The 19,555-nt window shown below is 57.0% G+C and overlaps 2 protein-coding genes and 1 non-coding gene across 3 annotated transcripts; 1 reads left to right on the top strand and 2 right to left on the bottom strand.

Moving 5' to 3' along the window:
- Nucleotides 1-1,786: 1,786 nt before the first annotated feature.
- On the bottom strand, nt 1,787-12,509 carry STK35 (serine/threonine kinase 35). The gene is made up of 2 exons (XM_052683601.1): nt 12,062-12,509; nt 1,787-8,539 (listed from the first exon to the last, which is right to left on the bottom strand). Exons 1-2 carry the CDS (start codon nt 12,507-12,509, stop codon nt 7,827-7,829), a joined length of 1,161 nt encoding a protein of 386 aa, XP_052539561.1. The 3' UTR covers nt 1,787-7,826.
- A 3,098-nt stretch (nt 12,510-15,607) lies between these two features.
- PDYN (prodynorphin) lies at nt 15,608-19,366 on the top strand. Its single transcript, XM_052683619.1, has 3 exons — nt 15,608-15,679; nt 17,841-17,982; nt 18,226-19,366. Exons 2-3 carry the CDS (start codon nt 17,854-17,856, stop codon nt 18,790-18,792), a joined length of 696 nt encoding a protein of 231 aa, XP_052539579.1. The 5' UTR covers nt 15,608-15,679; nt 17,841-17,853; the 3' UTR covers nt 18,793-19,366.
- LOC128081255 (small nucleolar RNA SNORA76) lies at nt 19,020-19,105 on the bottom strand. The gene has a single exon (XR_008207049.1). It is a non-coding gene; the product is annotated as a small nucleolar RNA SNORA76 (small nucleolar RNA).
- Nucleotides 19,367-19,555: the final 189 nt, after the last annotated feature.

Here is a 19,555-nt window from a genome sequence, read left to right as displayed (position 1 = left end):
TTGGAGGAGAGGTGCTAGGAGCTGTAAACACAAGGCAGCTTCATCCAGGAATCGAGCGCAAACAGCAGCAAAATCATCAGGGAGAAATGCTTTGAAAAGGGCAAATTAACAGGGAAACATCCATGTTGGCCAAAGGCTAGCAGCCTAGGGCTTGTCCTCGGAAGTGTTTGCTAACTCCTAAGTAAGGCACTATGGTCTAGCTCGCTAACATCAAGCTGCTTTACAAACACATCTGAAATGCAAAAGCTGAGGTGAAAACGTGTGGTTTGAAGATGGCCTGAACCTGCAATGGGCCAGGAGGGGGAACTTTCCCCAGTGCTCACCTCCCACCTCCATGTCCTGCGTGCAGACCTCCTGCTGGAAAGCTGGCTTCCCCCAGCAAGGGACCCTTCCAGAAGAGTAAACCATGAGCAGGATGGGGGGGTATAGCCTTCTGCATGCACCAGTTCATGCCAGGGAGAATCAATAAGCAACAAAGGCTCTATTGGGTGGAGGAATGAAGGTTTGGAGTAGGGCACTAACACTGTACTGTGAACAAGAGAGATCAGTTCTCAGCTCACCATGGCCCTTGGGGCAATGCTAGGCATGAGTGGGGCCATCCAACTCTGCCCAGGGGAAGGGCAATGCCAACAGTTGGGGGGGGCAGTGGGATCCAAGGGACCCCCTTCTGCCTGAGCCCTGGCGCTGTGGAGGCTGAACAGTGGCAGTGATGCTGCCCCCCAGACTGATGCTGACAGTGTCAGCTCAGCAGGGAGCATTTTAGCTTGTCCAGGCCCCAGAGGCTGGAAAAGAGGTGGTGCTGTACACTGCATTTACAGTGAGCAATGTCTAAAGACAAGCAACCTAGCCCCAGAGCGTTAGTGTTGCTACAATGTAGGCAAAGAGACTGAGTGTTAGCTGATCGGCCTGAGGTTCCAGCCTCCTTACCTGAGCTGTATTGACTGCAACCAAGCAACTACAACCAGCCTTTTACTTTATTGAGACAGTTACCTAGAAGGAAAAAGTGTTTTACAGCAGGCCAGAATCCAGCCCATGAACCACTGAGGCCAAACCTCCTCTCCCAAGCAAAGCTCCTCACAACTGAAGTTTGGCACCAAGTGGCTCAGAGTAGTGGGTTGTTTTCAGTTTCTCGTGTACGCAGCCGAAATGTACCTACACACTCCCCATTAGCTCTGTGCCCCTAACAAACATCACTAGGACACCCAGATTAGGGAGACAAGGCTCTGCCCCCTGCAGGGCAGTGCTGACTCCCCACTGCCTTTCCAGCTTATGCTACTCTACCTAACAACAGCTGTTTCTAGTGCAGGCAGCATGCACCTACCCAGGAGCTGCCTGGCTGTGAAGACATTCTACTGCTTGCAATGCACTCTCTGTAAGACTCACCTCTAAAGCAATGCACTCCAGATGCAAGCCCATTTCCTAGGTGGAAACAATAGCTTTAAACCCCAACCTGTGCCTGGCTAGGCTCAGCAATCCTGTCTGGCAGCAGACCACAGCTGCCTATTAACTCTTGTAAAGTCCAACTGCAGAGCAGGGGGACATGGGGAGAGCCGGGCAGGGCAGCTCTGTGTTCTGGATCTCATTCAATAGTCTAGGTGAGCACGATAAGTGCCCAGCCTGTGCCCCTGCAGCTCCCCTGTGCCCCCCAAACACCGCTCACCAACAAAACAAACACCCAAACATTTCACATTGCCAGAGATCCTGAAGACCGAGGATCTTTTGTATTGTCACCTTCCCTTGTTGCACGTAATGGAGATGATGGGTCCCTGGTAAATAAACCTGCAGGAAAAACAAGAAAGGAGAAACAGAGATCAGATATGTGCATGGTTTTGTCCCAGTTACTGCAGTGAGACTTTCCTCCCCTTAGCCTCCTTTAATTAATTAACTTCATTATACTGCCTGTAGGACGTTACTTCTTCAGTTAGGAGATGCTGTGCACTGGAGGAAGATGCAATCAATCACTGAACTGGGAATTGGGGAACTCTGCACATGCAGTAGGGATATTTAGGTTCACTATTAAGAAGTTGCTCTTTACGATAAGGGCAGTGAAGCAGTAGCACAGGCTGCCCAGAGGTGAGGTGGGTGCCCCATCCCTGCAGGCACTCAGGTCAGGCTGGGGGCTGTGAGCACTGATGGAGCTGTGTGGGTGCCCCTGTGCACTGCCTGGGGTTGGGGCAGATGGCCTTTAAGGGTCAATTCCAACTCAAACCATTCTACCACCCCTGTGGCTCCCTTCCAACTCAGAGTATTGTATGATTTTTTAAGCAAATTTTAACTGAAGGAATGGGCTGCAAGGTAAAGCCTCAGCACTGCCTGTGATGGCACTGTCCTTGAGGACCTGTATGTGACTGAGCACAGAACACACCAGGACTTTGGGGTCACACTGAACCTCTCGTACTGTGCGTCAGCAGCAGCTCAGGCTCTTGAGTGCTCTGCAAGAGGCTGCTAAAATCCACTTGGATGCAGCCAAGAGCAGTGCTACACTCTGTGCAGCCCCTGAGGATGCTCAGAGCCTGGATTTTGGGGCAGGAGGGGCAACCCTGCACCGCACTCAGGGAAGGCAGAGCTCAGCTTTGCACAGAAGCTTTTTTCTCCTGGTTAAACAATGCACAAACCTTCAAACCTAGGGCAGCATGCTGCTTCATGACATAGTTTTCCCCACAACTAACAGCAGTTGAATCTTCCCCCAAACTTCAGCTCTGAGAAACATAACATGGAGAAAATGGGGAATTTGGTTTTCCCTTCATGGTGCTGGGAGCACAGCCATGTCCCCCCAGCTCCACAGACAAACTGTGCCATAACCACTACCCAGCAAATGATTCAAATCCCTTAGTCCCAGGAAATCTCATTAAAGAAATCCACGCCTGCAGAATCTACTTTTAAAGGAAGAGGCCAGGGCTGCCTGCACTCAGCTGGGATCAGAGAGAAGCTGTTCTGTATCTTGTGGGAGGCACTGGGACACCAGGGCAGGAGCAACAGAGTGAAGAATTGTCCGTAAGATTCCTCCTGTGGTGCAGCTCCATCAGCAAGTAGGGCTGTGCTGCTGCTATTCACGCCTCCCCGGAGCAGGAGCAGTTCAAGGAAGATCCTGGTCTGACTGCTTCCAAGCTCGCTGCATTGACGCATGCTGTTTCTGGGCTTGTTCAAGAGCTTTTAATACCCCTGCTGACGCCACTTCCAGTTTTAATCAGCTCGAATGTTCGCTCAGCATCAGCAGAACATGAACCAGCAGCCCACAGCCCTCACGCAGCACTGATGAGGATGACACTAACGTGCAGCTTACGGCAGATGGAGATGAGAACGTGGTCCTCAGGGTAGCAGAGGGTCTCACCAAGGCATGAAGACATAAGCTGGCAGCTCCTTGTGCTCACATCATCCAGCCCTACGTGGGGATGCAGGGTGCGAGGGAGGGGGCTGAGAGCCCACTGTACCCCCACATCCTTCCACAAACACACGTGCAGGGCTCCTTGGCAGCTCCCTTCAATCCAACCCAGAGCCTTCCCTGAAGGGATGTGGGACTCACAGCAGCAAAGCCACACGTTGCCAGAGGTGCAGCCACCCAGCCCTGCCCAGGGCTTTGCTCCTCTCCAGATAGATGTGACACTGCCTGAAGGGTGCCCTGCAGGGTGGCCCAGAGATGCTGCAGCTGCTGCCACAGCCAAGAGGAACTAACCATGCTGTTGTCATCCCACAGCTTGCTCTGTCCATGCCAGGACTGACAAACCATGCCCAACATTTCCCTGACACGCTGATGAGGTCCCTTCCCGCAGCATCAGGGCACTTTTACTGATGCCCTAACAGACACAACGTACCCAAACACAGCAGCCTTCTCGCTGGCAGCTCACAGCCAGAGCCGTTTCTGATGAGCACTGATCCCTGCCCTTCAGAGGTGGATTCCTACAGGTCAGCTGCTTACTGACAGCACTCAGGTGTCTGTGCAGATGTGCTCATCAGAGAGAGGTGCCACTGCACAGCTGAGCTTGCTCAGTATCAGCCCCGCTGCACTGATTCTATGATTTTGCAGATGCAAACAGAACAAGGCAAATGCCAGCAGTTACTTTCAGCTGCCACCAGAAAGTGTCAGAACACGGGGCAAAGCTGAGGGCAGCACCTCTGCTCAGCCCGAATCACTCTGCATTCACATTCCTGCCTGCTATCCCAAAAATCCTGTTTTGCTACAGAGTATGACTTACAGAACAAGCTGCCTTCCACACTGAACAAAACCACTGCAGTTTGACACCTTGCAGAAATTAAAAGTACACATTTTCTTACGTGTTAAATTGTGGTGGGCGATGCTGCCCTTCGTGATCCCTTTCTTTCTGTGACAAGATTAGTGAGCAGCACACAGACTCCCATTGCACCACACACCTCAACGACTTCCTGGGTGTGCTGTGTGGAGCCAGGTGTTGCATGATCTTCATGAGTCTTTTCCAATTCAGGACATTCTATGCATCTAAGGATCTATGAGCTTGGCTAATGAGTGCCCAGTGCATCCTGCACAAACACTGCCTGGGAAGGCAGCTATGAGAATGATGGGCATAGACAGTGATACCCACAAGGGGACCCACAAGGAGAATAGGAGATGAGGGCAGAGCTGCAAGAAACCAACCCAGCAAGGAGGGGACTTGCACCTGTGCGTGAGCTCCAACTGCTGATGGGTGAATGGAGGTCCCTGGGGAGCAAGGCACAGCAAAACAACTCCAGATCCAGCTGCTTTTCAGTTTACAGAGCCTTGCTGTATCAGTAAGGAAGGGTGAAATACTGCTTTTGCTGCAGTTGGGGCTGGGCTGTCACATGGCAATCAGGAGACTATCAGCAGGTACTCAGCACAACCCAACCACTGATGTATAAGAAAGGCTTTCGACCCTTTGCCCAAAAAGGCACATCTGTGGGAACAGCAAACTCAGGTTTGGATAAACCAGTACTTCAGGAGATGAGGAAGCAATGCTCAGAAAAGATGATGTTATCCCCAGGGAATGCCACCCACCTCTGCAGGACACGCTGCTGCCTTGGGGGACAGGCAGTGATAAGCTCATCTAACCCAGGCTCAGCTGAAAGCAAGGCCAGAAGCACTGTGCTGGCTGGGAGCTGACACCAAATCCTTCTGTTTTGCAAGATAACAGAATAAGAGGCACAGTGAGCAGCAGGTCTGCGCAGCATCCGCAGCAGGACTGAAGGCAGAGCTGCTGGGATGCAAAGCGTGATCAGAAGAGATGAAGGATGGAGGAAAATCTGATTTCCGAGATCAGGGTTACAGTTTTCCAGGTCACAATGTGGGCCAGGTCTGCACAGGGGCTGGGGCTGTTGGAAAGGGGACCTCGCTGCCCAGCCCTGCACTGCACGCAATGCCCAAAGCAAGCAGGGAGAGATTACTTCAGTTTCCCGGTCAACTTAAATTACCTGAGAGCAGAATTCAGGCCCTGCCCTAAATCCCATTTTAAGCTTCTCAAGCTTCCGATTTCAGCTTTGCATTAAATGAAAGCCCCACAGAGGTAGGCTGGTTTGAACATACGCACACACGATGCATTCAGAAGCCCTATAGGAAAAGCACCCAGACAATTCCACTGCCCTACAAAAGCACACAGGAGGAATGCTCCTGCTGCACAGTGCACGGCTGTGGGTTTGCAGGGAGCATACAGCCAGTGCCAGGCTCCTATCTGGGCCACGCTGCCTTATGTAAGCACAGCATCTCCACTGCAGCTGCGTCACCCCCAGACAATCAGTGGCAGCTCATGGCGGACGGATGGAGAGGGGGGGGGCTGAGAAGGCAGCTGGGTTTTATGCAAACAGCCCCAGGGTAGGACTGTCCCCTCCGTGTTTGTTATCCCTGCGTGTGCTATTCTGCAGATATGCACAGGATGAATTTTCCCCGGAGGGCACAGGCTGGTTGCATAACCCAGCAGCATCGTGTCAGCGGGCGAGCGATCGCAGATGGCAGCAGCAAAGCCTGACCCTCCCTGCACAGCCCCAGCTCTGAGCAGGCACATCCCTGCCCTGCTAAAAGCCTCATCCCTTGCCCCAGGGTGCAAGGTGGGGTGCCCTGCTCTGCACCCAGGACTTCTTCACGCCTGAAGCACTCGCATTGCTACAGGTCATGGCCCTGCTCTAATCCCCACCCCACGTTCACACCAGGACAGCACCAAACCCCAGCCCCTGGCAGACTCTGTCACATCACATCAATTAGTTGCAGTGGAAATTTCAAGGGATTTAGTGCATTTTGTGCTAGGAGAGGAAAGCAGGTGGTTCACGGACCAATTTGGACAAACCAGGAGGGATGACACCACACCTACCAAAGGGGCTTCCCATTTCTGTATTCCTGTTTCTCTGGGGGACATGTCAAGCACTTCCTACAGAAGGTAAGGGTGCCAGGAGTTGGATAAGCCCCAGCAGCCCACCCCCTAAAAGCACATTCCATACTGGCTGCTGGAGCGCAGCAGTCCCAGGCAGAGGACCACCAAGAGATGCTGGAGGCAGCACAGAACCCACGTGGCACAGCACAAAGCTGTGTGTGCAGACTCTGCACGGATGGCACATCATTCCTCATGAGCTTGGGAACACTCAGATGAGCAGCAAGGAGAATTTGGAGCACCTCCTGCCAAAGTGGCCTTCCCTTCCCCATTGCACCCTGCAATGGCAGTGGATGGCACACAGCCATTGACCACAAAGCTGACAGCTGGGTGTTTGCCAGCGACAGCAGCAGTTCTGGCTCTCTTTGCCCTCTTGTATCTGTGCTTCACTTTGATCCAGAAGGATCTGTTTGGTTTCTGGTAGTAAGAATCAGGGAGCAGCACCATCCAGCTCTGAAGCAGCTTGTGAAAGACCAGGGCTGGAAAGATATCTGCCTCACCCTATAATCTGTCATTTTCCAGTTTCATTGAAGTGTTTGGCCAGGAGAATCCCATAGTAACAGCTCTTGTTTACAGACAGCTTTACCATAAAGGCAGAACTGCTCATTCCTTTGGTGTCACTGCTGAGTGACACAACCAGCTATCCCACATCCATGGGTGTCCTTCCAGACCCCCACTAAGGACCAGGACGCAGCAGAAGCCAAGTTCAGGACTATTTAGAACCTGAGCCTGGGGGAAAAGGGAGGGACTCTGCATGAACTAAGCTCCATCTGAGCACAGATGTTCTGTAAGCTTCCTTCCTGAGCAGACCCAGATCTCAGCTCGGATGTTAAACACCAAAGCATCCCACTGGGTTTATGCAACTGTGCTTGGCACTGAAGTCCTGCCTTTAGCAAGGAAATGAAATGAGATGGATGCACATGCTTTGCAAGTGAAAGCAAGGAAAACAGTCAGGTCTGTGCCAGAACCCACCTGCCACTCAGCTCAGTGCCTCCCCTGCAGGCCAGCCAAGACCTGAGCTGCCCTACCCTAATATCAGTGGGGAAGGAGCACCGTATTTGAGAGATAAGAGCTCTCATAGCTTTGCTGAAATCACAGCACATGGAGGAGACAGAAGGGGCAGCTCCTTCCCTGTCTCTGGAAGGGACCAACACACCCAAAGCTGATGCCAGGTGTTCAACATGCTTCCCCAGCCCAGGCCCAAGGAGCGGAGCTGTGCCTGGGCTTTGGGCAGCACCAGGACACGCAGCTGCTCATTGCTTCTCACCTCTACTGTACTGCTGCAACAGAATAGGTGGGGAAAAGAACACCACTCAGAAACAGAGCTCTGATGAGTCACTATAGAAATAGCTCTGGGAACATAAAGGACTCCATTGTGTCACTACAAAGTGCATTAACAGGCCGGACAGCAGACAGAATAATATAAAAACTACCGATCACTTACCCAGCTGCAGAGCACAGCAGTGCCCTGCCCTGAATTTAAGCAGCACATGTAACCTGGTCCATTCTGGTTTCAAGCTCAAAGGCATCAGGTCGATCTTGCGGGTTAGCAGCCAACATGTCTTTCAGAAGCTGCTTGATGCCCTCAGACATGGAAGTCCTGCGTTTCTGAGGGATGTGCAGCTCCATCTTTGGGTTTTCTAGCAGCGCTTCCCCGACGGGCACGATCTCAGTCCCCTGCTTGATGTAAGTCCCCAGCAGCTCCCTCTTGGTCTCAGCATCGATGAAGGTGAGCCTCTCAATCATGGCCCAGATGATGATACCGAGGGCGAAGATGTCAGCCTTAGCGGTGTAGTGCCCCTCCCAGACCTCGGGGGCCATATAGAAATCAGAGCCACAAGCCGAAGACAGCCAGTACTTGTTCACATTCACGTTTCTGTTCTCGTGGCCACCCTTCTTGCCTCGAGCTGTCAGACCAGCACAGACCTTGCTGAGCCCAAAGTCAGCCACCTTGAGAACAGGGGTGCCGGACTTCTCTGTGATCAGGATGTTGTCTGGCTTCAGGTCCCGATGGACAATGTGGTTCTTGTGCAGGAAGGCGATGGCACTGGTGAGCTGCAGCATGAAGCTCCTGTTGGTCGCAGGGTCGGGTCGTCGTGAGAGCACGTACTGGTTGAGGTCCCCCCCCTCACAGAACTCCATGACGAACCAGAGGTAGCAAGGCTCCTCCGCGTAGCCCAGGATCCTCTCACCTTACCAAAATGGAGCCAAAAGAAACAAAGAGTGAGTTCTGACAGGCACATTGGAAGGTGTCCACACTAACTCAGAACAAGGGCGAGACACGAGGCTGGTTTATGAAGATAGTAAAGGTTTTAGGAACGAGATGCACTGGGGCAGGCTGCCCAGGGAAGCAGTGGAGTCACCCACACACACAACGCTCCCAGGGCCACAGTCCTGCAGCACACCAGCTGCTCTCAGGCCAGATGCACGCTGCTTAGGCACTGTGTTTGTGCTGAGAGAGCTCTGCCACTTTCCTACAGCTCTAGTGAAACACCAACAGGTCTTCAAAGAGAACAAACTGGAAGCTCAAGTAGCCAACTATGTTTAAGTGCAATCTCAGCCATGCTGATGGATCCAACTGCCTCTACCACAGTCAGCAAAGCACAGGCAAGTCTGAGTGTTTGGAAACCACTTCAAGAACTCCACCTACTTTACCAAGTTATTTTTTTCTCTCTTAGCAAAGGCCTGCAGACCATCTGGGAAAGCAAACTCCCAGCAGCAGGTAGAGCCAAGCACTACCAGCACCATCAAGCCCCAGGCTCTCTGGCATCCACAATGGTCAGCGATTGGTGTGGGTGGGAATACTGGTTATTTGCACAAACAGTCTGTATCCATGGCTACTGCTATGGAAATCAAATCCTGCACAACACAAAGATTTGGCTGCACCTCCCTGCCCTCAGCAGAGCATGAGGAGTAGAGCTGGGATGTGGGGTGGAGGGGGGGGGGGAAGGGGGGCAACAGCTCCCACCTGGGGTCTGCAAAATGCTGAGCACAGTGCCCAGCACGAGGGATCAGGGAGCTCCTGTCAGCCGGCAGCACGAGGAACCACAGCAGTGCCATGTGCACAGAGCTGGGAGCATCACAGCACAGAACACAGGTGGGAGGAGACAGCATTTCCCAGCAGCCCCATCCCAAGGGGAAAGCAGCAAAGACCCGCTGGCTTTGACATGCTGAGGTTTGGGCTCAGCATAACAAAGGCTCAGATTCAAGATGTGGCCCCACAGCTCTGCAGGCACAGGGAGGACGCTGCTGACCCAGCAGTAGCTGGGAGCACGGTGCACTTCACTTTGGGTGGAGCGCTGCTGGGAGAGGTTGAAGCCAAGAGTAATATTTCCTCATTTTCTTTCTATAATGTGAAAGTGTTTGAGTTGTTAAATCATCTTCCTGCCTTCAAAACAAACAGCTTTAAACATAAAGAGCTGGCAAGCCACTTTTTAAAGATGAGAGTTTAGCAAGAGAAGCTGCCAAGAGCTGAAGGGATACAGACAAGAGCCCAGAGCTCCGGCACCAAGTGTGCATCCCTCCATCCCCACAGCCACCACCCTGCAGCCTGTCCTGGGAGCTCATTAGCAGCTTGCTAATTTGCTTAGCATCACTAGGAACAATCTAATGCCAGCAGAACCAGCCTCCCACTCCCCAGTGCTGCATGGAACCTCTAACTCCCACTGTGCAAAGACATTGTACTGGAGAGAAGGGAGCCAGCAGCATGAAGCCAGGCACCTGGACCCGTGGGCGACGTGCCATGGAGCACAGCCCCAGCTCTGCTCACTGAACAAAGCAGCTCTGCCCATCGCTGCTGTGTGTCAGGAGCAGCTAACAGTGCACACAGCCATGCACAAGAACCTGGAGGTGTGCACACACTGGGGCACTGAGCACATTGCTCAAGTCCACACCTCTCCTCGAGGCTCAGCACTGCGCACTGCACTGCCTTTTTGCATTCTGCCTCAAATGAGACATGGCATAATCAATTTAACACGATGGAGATGATGGCTGAACGCTGTAGCTGCGACCTGGCATAGCCTGGTATCCCGACAGTTACGCTCCTGATGTAGAAAGAGCCTCAGATTAATCCCCCCCCCACACCCTGAGCCGGGCGCCTTGGCACAGCATCTGTGCAGCCTGTAAATAGCCACGCTGCGGTCGTGCAGAATGGCACGGCTGCACGGCCACGTGCCCACTGCTGCCTCAGCCGGCAGTGCTGTGGGCAAGAAGGGAACACGGGCAGCTCAGGGGCTCTCCTGGCTCTGCTGTAGCAATATTTATCAGTCCGGTATCAAAGCCAAAGGTGGGGAAGGTGGTGAGCACAGCTTCTGCCTGGGACCGGCAGATAACACAACTTGGAATGCAGGCACAGAGAGGGAGAAGCTGAAGTGGGACTAAGGCAAGCAAAGCTCTCCCAGCAGCAGGGAGGTGATTCTGCAAGGAATAGAGGGCTCTCCACCTGCCTGCAGATGGGTGGGGAGCACTGACAGCTCCTCAAAAGCCTTCCCTGAGACATGCTGCCTATGTGGGGCAAGAGACCCCAACCACCAGGAGCTCTCTGTGTGGTAGGCAGGCACCCACCTCACAGGGGTGCACAAAGAATAGGGTAGTGCCCTTCTTGGGGACACTGCCTTGGATGTGCGTGTGAGGAGTGAAAAGAAGCCAGGCTCAGGGCCATGTGGGTCACACACAGGTCCAGAGATGCTCTCAAGGGTTTGGGAGCTGTGGATCTGCTCAGAGGTCAGCTCTGAGGTCAGCTCTGCAGCCTTCCACAAGGGGACACCAAACCCCGAAGGGGCACAGGCATCTGGAGAGGCACTGGGGGCACCCAGGAGATGGGGCTCCAGTATTTTTTCACCTCTTCACTACATATTGGCAGAGCTGGGCCTGACAGCAGCCAAAGGAGCAGAGGCAGAGAGCGCTTTGGAGATGTCACCATCACAGTCATCAATGGTGGCAGGAGGTGACCCCAGCAGCTGCGTGATGCTGCCAAGGGGACCCATGGGAAGTGGCAGCCATCCCTGTACAGCAGAGTGGTGGAGAAACAGGGATGATAGAGCACAGAGAACAGTCCCAAAGTTGCCAGAGCCCATGCGAACACAGAGGGCACCACAGAAGTGGGGTCACAGCCTCAGGGTGCTTGGAGGAGATGGGGCTGCACAGGAGAAGGACCGAAGGCACACATAGGGCTGTGGCAGTGGGCAGAGAAGCAGAAATGGGGTGTGATGGAGGGATGGGGAAGGCATGGAAGGATGTGCCTGAGCCTGGAGGTGACAATGGGAACACAAAGTAGGAGGGCTGCAGAGGGGGGAAAGCAGGAGGAGAGGAGTCCCTGTGAGCAGCAGAGGGAGGGAGAGAATGGGGTCAGGGGACACAGCACAGTGCAGGCAATGCAGGGCTGAGTGGGGAAAAAAGTTGTAAAGTAAAAGAGATGGAGAAGAGCTGAACAAGTTGGGGGCAGCTTGGGGAAAGCAGGGAGGGCTGCCTGAGCGCAGGAGGGATTTAAGCAATGGGGTGACAAAGAGGAAGAGAGAAAGAAAAAGGGTACAATGGGAGCATCCATGGGGGGGCTCCAGAGCTGGAAGGCTGGGGGAGGACATCGGGGGAACCCAGCAGCCTATAGGAACGGAGATAAGAGGGAATCCCTAAGAGAGGGGGACACAGGGACGGACCGGGGGATGGGAAACCCGGGCAGGAAGGAGCCGGGGGTCGGGGCAGGTGCGGGGCGGTACCTTTCAGGGAGGTCTCCACCAGCCGCAGGTAGAGCTGGCTGCGCTTGTTGCCGTGGCTCATGCGCTGCCCCAGGCCGTGCCGCTGCAGCACGCACTCCTCGAAGCGCACCACGTTGGGGTGCTGCCGCCTCAGGCTGGTCAGCGCCCAGAACTCGGCCAGCGCCAGCTCCACGTTCTCGGGGGCGTCGCAACGGATCCTCTTCACCGCCAACCGAGCTCCGCTGCGGCTCGACACCGCCTCGTACACCACGCCGTACGCCCCGCGGCCGATCTCGGCCAGCAGGCGGTACCGAGGGGCCCCCGCGCAGCTACCGCCCGGCGCCGGGCCCACCGCCGCAGCCTCCTCCTCCTCCTCCGCTACCGCCGCCGCCATGGGGCCGCGCCGCGCAGCCCGCCGCCGCCGCGCCGCCCTTTGTGTCCCTCGGCGGCCGCCGTCCGCCGTTTCCATGGCAGCGCCGCGGGGGGAGCCCCGCTCGCGCCCCCCCCCCCCCTCGCCCGCCTGGCCCCGCGGAGCGCCGCGCCGGGGAGCGCCGAGCGGGCGAGGGGGCACGCGCCGCCGCATCGGAGGGCGGAAAAGCGCGCCCTGCCGGCCCCTTTAAGCGCTCGGCCAATCGCGGCGCGCCGGGCCGTACCACTGCGCCGCCGGGGGGGGAGCGCGGCGCGGGGCTGGGTAGGTCGCATCCCGCAGGGGGGGAACCGCTGCGAAGACGCGGGGCTGACGGGACCGTAGGGGTGGGAGCGGCTGCCTGTGCCGCCTGCGGGGCTCCTCGGCGCGGAAGGTGACGAGAGCGGCGCGGGTCCGGCCGGGTGCTCCCCCGCGGGTTGGTGCGCGCCGCGCGGCTGTAAACACCGCGGCCGTGAGGAGCGCTCCGCCCCGGTGGGGTTTGTGGCCTTATGTAACGGTGGGGACGGAACGGCTGTGCGAGGTCGGCCTGCCCCGCTCTATCCGCCGCTGCCGTATCTCCATGTTCTGGAACGCCTGCAGGGATGGTGACATCCCCCCCCACACCCACCATGGGCAATCTGTGCCCAGAGCTGCACCGCTTTTCCCGAGGCGAAATTTCTCCTGATGCCCGACCTGCCCCTCCCCTGCCCCAATGTGAGGCCATTGCGAGCAGAAGCCGCTCCCACCTCCTTTCAGGGAGCGGTGAAGTTCCCCCTGAGCCCGCTCTGCTCCGCACCGCATCCCCCGCCCCGTCATCCGCCCGAAATATGCGGATGAAAACCCTGCGGTGGCTCTGCGGGCTGCACGCACCCAGCGTGGGCATCTCCTGCGTGTGCTTCGAGCTCCGTTCACTTTGGGAGCCCTTCACCTCCCTGCCCGGCAGGCGATGCGGGGCTGCCCCTTTTGCTCCAGCCTGCTGCCTGGGGCACAGCGTGCGGCCGACGGCAGCTCAGCACGAGGCAGCCCCGAACACCGCTCACTGCCGCCCTCAGTCCGCAGCCGCTGTCCCTGCGGCAGTCGTCGCCCCTTTCTCTGCTCCGTATCCTCCCCCACCGTGTCCCTCCTTGCACCGCTGCGGGGCCGGGCCGGGAGCAGCCCCCGGGCACAGCCCGGTGCCGCTGACGCTGCGTGCCGCTGCCTCCCACCCGCTGTGCCTCGCAATTTCGTCCCCCTCCTCTCCGAACCCTCTTAGAACTGATGCAGTTAAAGCAAACTTAACTTTTCTATTACCGCTCATTTCTCTTACCCAGGTGCTTAATTACCATTGTCCCAGGGAAATGTCAGCATGACTCACAGGCAGTTTCCCATTAGGAAGAGACGGATGAATATTAATTACGCTCGCAGGTGGGTGGCTTTGGTGGCAGTGCCTTTCCCAAAAGGGCCATGTCACCCCCACACCCACCCAGACCGCAGGGACCAGAATGCATCCAGATCTGCACACATAGGAAGTGATGGGGGCTGTGGTGCCTTGGGGATGGGAGAACCCCGATCTCTTCCTGCAGCAAGCGAGGTGGAGGCACCTGCCTCATCCCGTGCCCATGGGGTTAGCTCAGTCTCCAGAAGCCCCAGTCCCTATGGGGCATTACCTGGGGATGGGGATGCTCCAGGTGTGTGCTAGGATCTGATCCTGCTGCCTGCTTTTGTGTGCTAGGATCTGATCCTGCTTTTGGGATGCTCCACACTGCAATCCCTGAGCACACACCTGGAGGTGGGGCTCTTGGAGCCGCTAAGGCAGGATGGGAACTAAGTGCACCAGCAGGAGGTCGGGTTTTGGGGACATGCAGGATGAGATAGGGACTGCTGCTGGCTACATGTAATGGTTTCAGTGTGAGAACCCTCTGTGGAACCCTGTGGTGCTCAGTAGTGAGGGTGAAACCTCCCGGGGCTGCCCACACAGCACTGAGGATGCCACTGTGGTTTGCGGCTGCCTTTTGTTCTCGGCTTTGTTCTGCGCCTGCAAACCTTCAGCTGGGGGTGAAAACACACCAGAACACCACACACCTCCTGCCTCTGCCCTCATGGGGACTGAGCCTCCCCATCCCTGCAGCACTGCCACCTCCCAGCACAGCTTCTGCAGATCACATCCCCTCCACCAGCCCCGGGAGATGAGAGATGCTCGGCCTTTGCTTCACCCTTCCATACCCTGCTCCCTGGGCGCCTGGGTGAGCCAAAACCCACATCCAGCAAAACCCATGAGATGCCACGTGCCGTCCACATGTGGCACCCCAAACGTGGTGGTGGCAGTGCAGGCAGCCAGCTCCCAGCCATGTCCCTGTGCACAGGGAAGGCTGAGAGCGGGCACTGCGTCCGGCAGCTGGTGTTCGAGCCGGGGAGAGAGGCAGGTTGCTGGGAAACATCCCTCTTGAGCACCGATAAAAATAGCTCCATCTTCAAGGCGAGAGGGCAGGCTGCGCTGCAGCCAGTGGGGCAGTGGGGATGGGATGGGGATGGGATGGGGACAGGGTGCCTTGGTCTAATGTGTGGGCACTGGGCTGTCAGGATGCAGTGTTGATGGGGCACAGTGGTGCACGGGTTGGGTGTTCCCCAGTACTGCCCATCCCCAAAATGGGCTTAGAGGTAATGTGTCCAGGGTACGGGGCTAAGCAGAGGGTGCAGGGGCTCCCTGCCTCCTACCACCACTCTCCCCCAGCCCTTTTGGGTTCAGCTGTTTGGGTTTGTCCCCAGGAGGAGTTTGGGTTTGCCCCTTGCCCTTTAGGTGGCCTCCGTCCTCTCCCAAGCTTCCCAGGAGGCTGGGGCTTTTCCCAAGCCAGGAACATGAGGCTGGGGGCTCCCCATCTCCCACACCTCGGGCAGGTCTTGCATTCAGCACCCAGCAGCCAAGAGAGACCCCTGCCTACTGCCCATGCCGAGGACCCCAATGGGGTAGCAGTGACCAAGGAGCAACCTGGAGTGCTCACACCCAATCCCTGGGGCTGCAGCGACAGAGCCCACCAGGGCTGGGGCTGGGATGCTGCGGGGCTGATTATTCACGGCTTTCCTCGCCCCGATTGGCTCCGCAGCGCTGAGCGGAGTGGGGCCCCGCCGCAGGAGGAGACTCGGTGGCCATAAAAGCTGGCGGGCGGGCGCCGGGCGGTGAGTACGGTGTGCACCCAGCGTGGCCCATGCCCAGCTCAGCCTGACCTGAGAGCGCAGCGGGACGGGGCGAGCAGCAGGTAGGGACGGGGTGCATGGATTTGGGGTTCCCTTTCCTTTACCCGCACGCACCTTGATGCTGGGCATCACAGCTGCTCGAGGGAGTGTGACTCAGTTTGTTTCAAATAGTCCCTGAGCAGCCGTGCTGGGAGCATCTCGCACTTTACTCGTTGCTTTATTGCTTTGTTTCAGGACTCACACGGTCGCTGCAGGTGCCCCACTCATCCCCCAGTGGTTTCACAGCATCGCTTTGCTGGGGCTCGGGGTGATGCTGATGCCATGGCTGTTTGCTCATACAGAGATAGCACAGCCCCAGAGCAAAGCTGAGCTCGGGGAGAGGGCAGAGGGAACGGGATGGGTGATGGCATAACGCCGGGTGTGTTGTGATTCGAAAGGTCAATGTAAGGAGAGGAGAGAGCTGCTGGGAGCAGGCTCTGCTCCTCCACAAGTGTCTGTAGGATCCCAAGCTGTCTGGGAGAAACACCCACGGCTCGGGTGTCTGCACTGCGTGGTGACATCTCTGTGTAGAAATGCTCAGAGGTACAGGGGGTGATGGCTGGGTGATGCCCTCTGTGGCCGTGCTGTGCTCTGTCACCTGCTGCGCACCCAGGGTTGCTCCCCATCCCTCTGTGCTGGTGCAGCCGGGGCTGTAACCCAAAGCTGTGGTGCACAGACACACCTGGGGCTGTCTTACATTTTGGCACCAAAAACCTGAACAGAAAAGGGGCAGAGAAAGAGCAGCCATGCAGCACACACAGGACACGAGTAGGAACCAAGGGCAACCCCAGTCTCTTACAGCGCTGCTGTGACTGTGCAGACGCATTCCTCAGGATGGATGTTCCAGGCAGAGCTCACCTCAGGGTGCTCCAGGTCCCATTCCAACCCCATTTTTCTACCTCTTCCTTTTGCCTCTCCCCTTTTTGAGCATCTTTTCTCACTTTCACCTAAAGCCCTGCCTTGCCTCTCCTTTCCCTGCCCCGTTCTCTCCTCCTCCTGCAGCAGCAGGACGGCAGAGCACCTTGGGAGCATCTGTGCTGAGGTACGTTCACATTGGGTGCACGGGGCACTGCAGGGCTGCAGCTTCCAGGTACGATAGCACAGCAGCATTTACCTTAGCAGCAGGTGAGTCCTCTCTCCTCGCTCCGTGCCATTGAGATGAGCAGGGGCTGTCAGTGCTGCTGTGCCCGTGTCTGTGCCCATCGCTGCACTCTGGCTGTGCAGCGCAGCTGAAGAATTCAGATTTCTCGACACACGATGGTGAAGATAATTCAAATTCAAATTTAATTTAGCATGAATTAATACCGTGGCATTAACATTTCTTCATCAGCGCCAATTAGAGTACATTAGCAGACAGTGCTAAAGAATACAATAGTCTCTAATATGCGTCATTAATGTGTAACTGATCCCTCTGGGTCATGCCTTCCCACCTTGGATCGAAGCAGGCGCGGAGGCAGTGGGATGCTGTTGGGTTGGCTCTTGCTCCTGGGGCTGGTGGCACTGCGGCCCCTGGGTTCTGGAGGAGCTGCTGGGGGTTCTGGTGCCCCACTCCAACCACAGTGGAGGGCAGGCAGCCCTCCTGGCCTCGTGCAGGGCTCTCGGAGCCTGGAGGGTGGTGGTCGCAGCCGGCAGGTAGGATTAAACCTGGGATTGGCGTTCTCCCCCTCCCCATGCAGAAGCAGCAGGTGGGATGAGGGATGCAGGGGATGGAGCACGGGGTGAGGCTGTGCTGGAGTTGGGTCACCCGGTGCCTCTGCATCCCCTGCATCCCCTTCTGCCAGCAGCTCTGTCTCGGTACTGTTCTTCCCCAAGGCCAAGGGGAGGGCTGATTCATCCCCTCTGTGCCACACAAACATACGATCGCAATATTGCAGAGAGCTGTGATGCTGGAAGGAATGAGAGACTCTGCCTGCAAATGGTACGTGCCGGGCAGTGCAAAGGCTGGGGTGGGGCTTTGGTCCTTGTGTGTGAACCCACACGGGCTCAGTGTCCTGCAGCATCCCTTGGGTCGCTCCCCTGGGAGCAGATCCTGGAGGTGAGTCATGTGGATGCGGGCACAGCTCCCCAGGAGCAGGCAGAAGAGGTAAGTGCTGCTGCACACAGACGGGCTCTGGCACGGACAGGTGATGACTCCCAGCTCTAGGTTCAGATAGGTGATGCTCTCTGTACTCTCACCCTCCCCAGGCAGCGAGGCACGATGGCACAGCAGGTGCTGGCACTGGTACTCTACCTCTCCCTGGCTGCAACAGCCTCTGCTGACTGTGCAACCCAGTGCTCACTCTGTGCCAACCAGGCACGTGGCACCATGAGCAGCATCCAGCCCCTGGTGAGTGTTGGCCCCGAGCAGCCCCCAGCATTCAGTATTGGGGTGCAATAGCAGGGACAACTCAGGGTTGTCATGGGGTGGTGGTGCATGGTCTGCGGGTTGTGGTCACTGGCACCTAGCAGTTCTGGGAAGGCACAAAGTTTGGCTCCTTGTGAGCTTGGTGGCATGGATCCAGACGATGGATGGGGTGGTGGTACCTGAGTGCTGGGTGATGCTGGTGCTGTCACAGCCACTGTCTTGCAGATGTGCCTGTGGCAGTGCCAGGGCTCCTCTCCGCCTGGTGCCGAGTGGGAGAGCTGCAGGAAGGCGCTGGCACTCCTGGCCCCATTGGTGGCCCTGGCCGAGGGGACAGAAGGGACAGAAGCATCCCCAGCAGAGGCGGATGATGAAGCAGAGCCAGAGCAGGATCCCAGCCCTGAAGAGCTGCCGCTGGCACCAGCCAAACGCTACGGAGGCTTCATGAAGACGCTGGCCAAGGGGAGGCTGCTGTCCCTGCTGCGCGACAACGCCCACAGCAAGGGCAGCCTCAGCAAGAAGTCGGGGGGCTTCAGCCACAATCCAGGGGAGCAGGTGGCCCCTGAGAACTACCCGGGGCCGGGGGGGAGTGAGGAGCCCGAGGGTGCGGGGGCTGAGGGGCAGGAGCTGGCAGAGCTGCACAAGCGCTACGGGGGCTTCATGCGCCGCATCCGGCCCAAGCTCAAGTGGGACAATCAGAAGCGCTACGGGGGCTTCCTGCGGCGGCAGTTCAAGGTGACCACGCGCTCGGATGAGGACCCCAATGCCTACTCAGGGGAGGTCTTAGACCTATAGAGCCTGGCATGGGACAGGACCCTGTGCCGCCATCACCCCAAACCCATCCCTTTGTCTCCTGCTCCAAGCGGCTGCCACCATCCTCGCCTCATCCTCCTCAAAGGGCCATGGGCTCTGCCACCTCCACCCCAGCCCTGCGAACGCTCCAGTTCTGCCCCCTGTTGTCTCTCTCTGGTTCACTTGCGCAGCCTTTAGGGACCCTGTGTACCCAGGGGATGGTATCACACCCCAGCTGCTGGCAGCACATCCAGTGGGGATGCATCCCCAGCCCCGGCGCAGCTGCAGATGCACAGCAGGGGCTGGAAAACATCACAGCTGGTGGATGAGGTAACAGCTTCCAAGCCCCATGAAGGATGAGACTGAGCAGGGCTGAGACGCAGCCAGCAGGCCGGGGACTGTACAGTGGCCATAGGGAGGGGTGGCAGGGCAGCAGGGGGTTGAGCGTCCCCATCCTTTCCCCAGTCCACCCACTGCATTCTGCTCATCCTAGTTCCACCTGGTCCCGCTGCCCTCCCTGATACAAGAACGCTCTCTGGTTCACCCCACCTGAGCCCCTTGCTCCCTCCACAGCCAATAAAAGGCAGATGCCAACAAAGCCATGGTGGGTGCTGAGCATCATCTTCCTCTGGGGGGATCCAGCCTCAGCACAAGAGGATCACATATCCCAAACCAGGGCCTTGGGAGTGCCCACAAAACCCATTACTGCTTCCCTAAGGCCATGTGTGGTTGTGAACCCAGGCACAGCGACCAAACCATCCCATTC

Source organism: Tympanuchus pallidicinctus, unplaced genomic scaffold (genome assembly GCF_026119805.1).
Source record: "Tympanuchus pallidicinctus isolate F22 unplaced genomic scaffold, pur_lepc_1.0 scaffold20, whole genome shotgun sequence".
NCBI classification, from domain to species: domain Eukaryota; kingdom Metazoa; phylum Chordata; class Aves; order Galliformes; family Phasianidae; genus Tympanuchus; species Tympanuchus pallidicinctus.
Note: the sequence above shows the minus strand (reverse complement) of the source record. Positions and strands in the feature narration are given on the sequence as shown.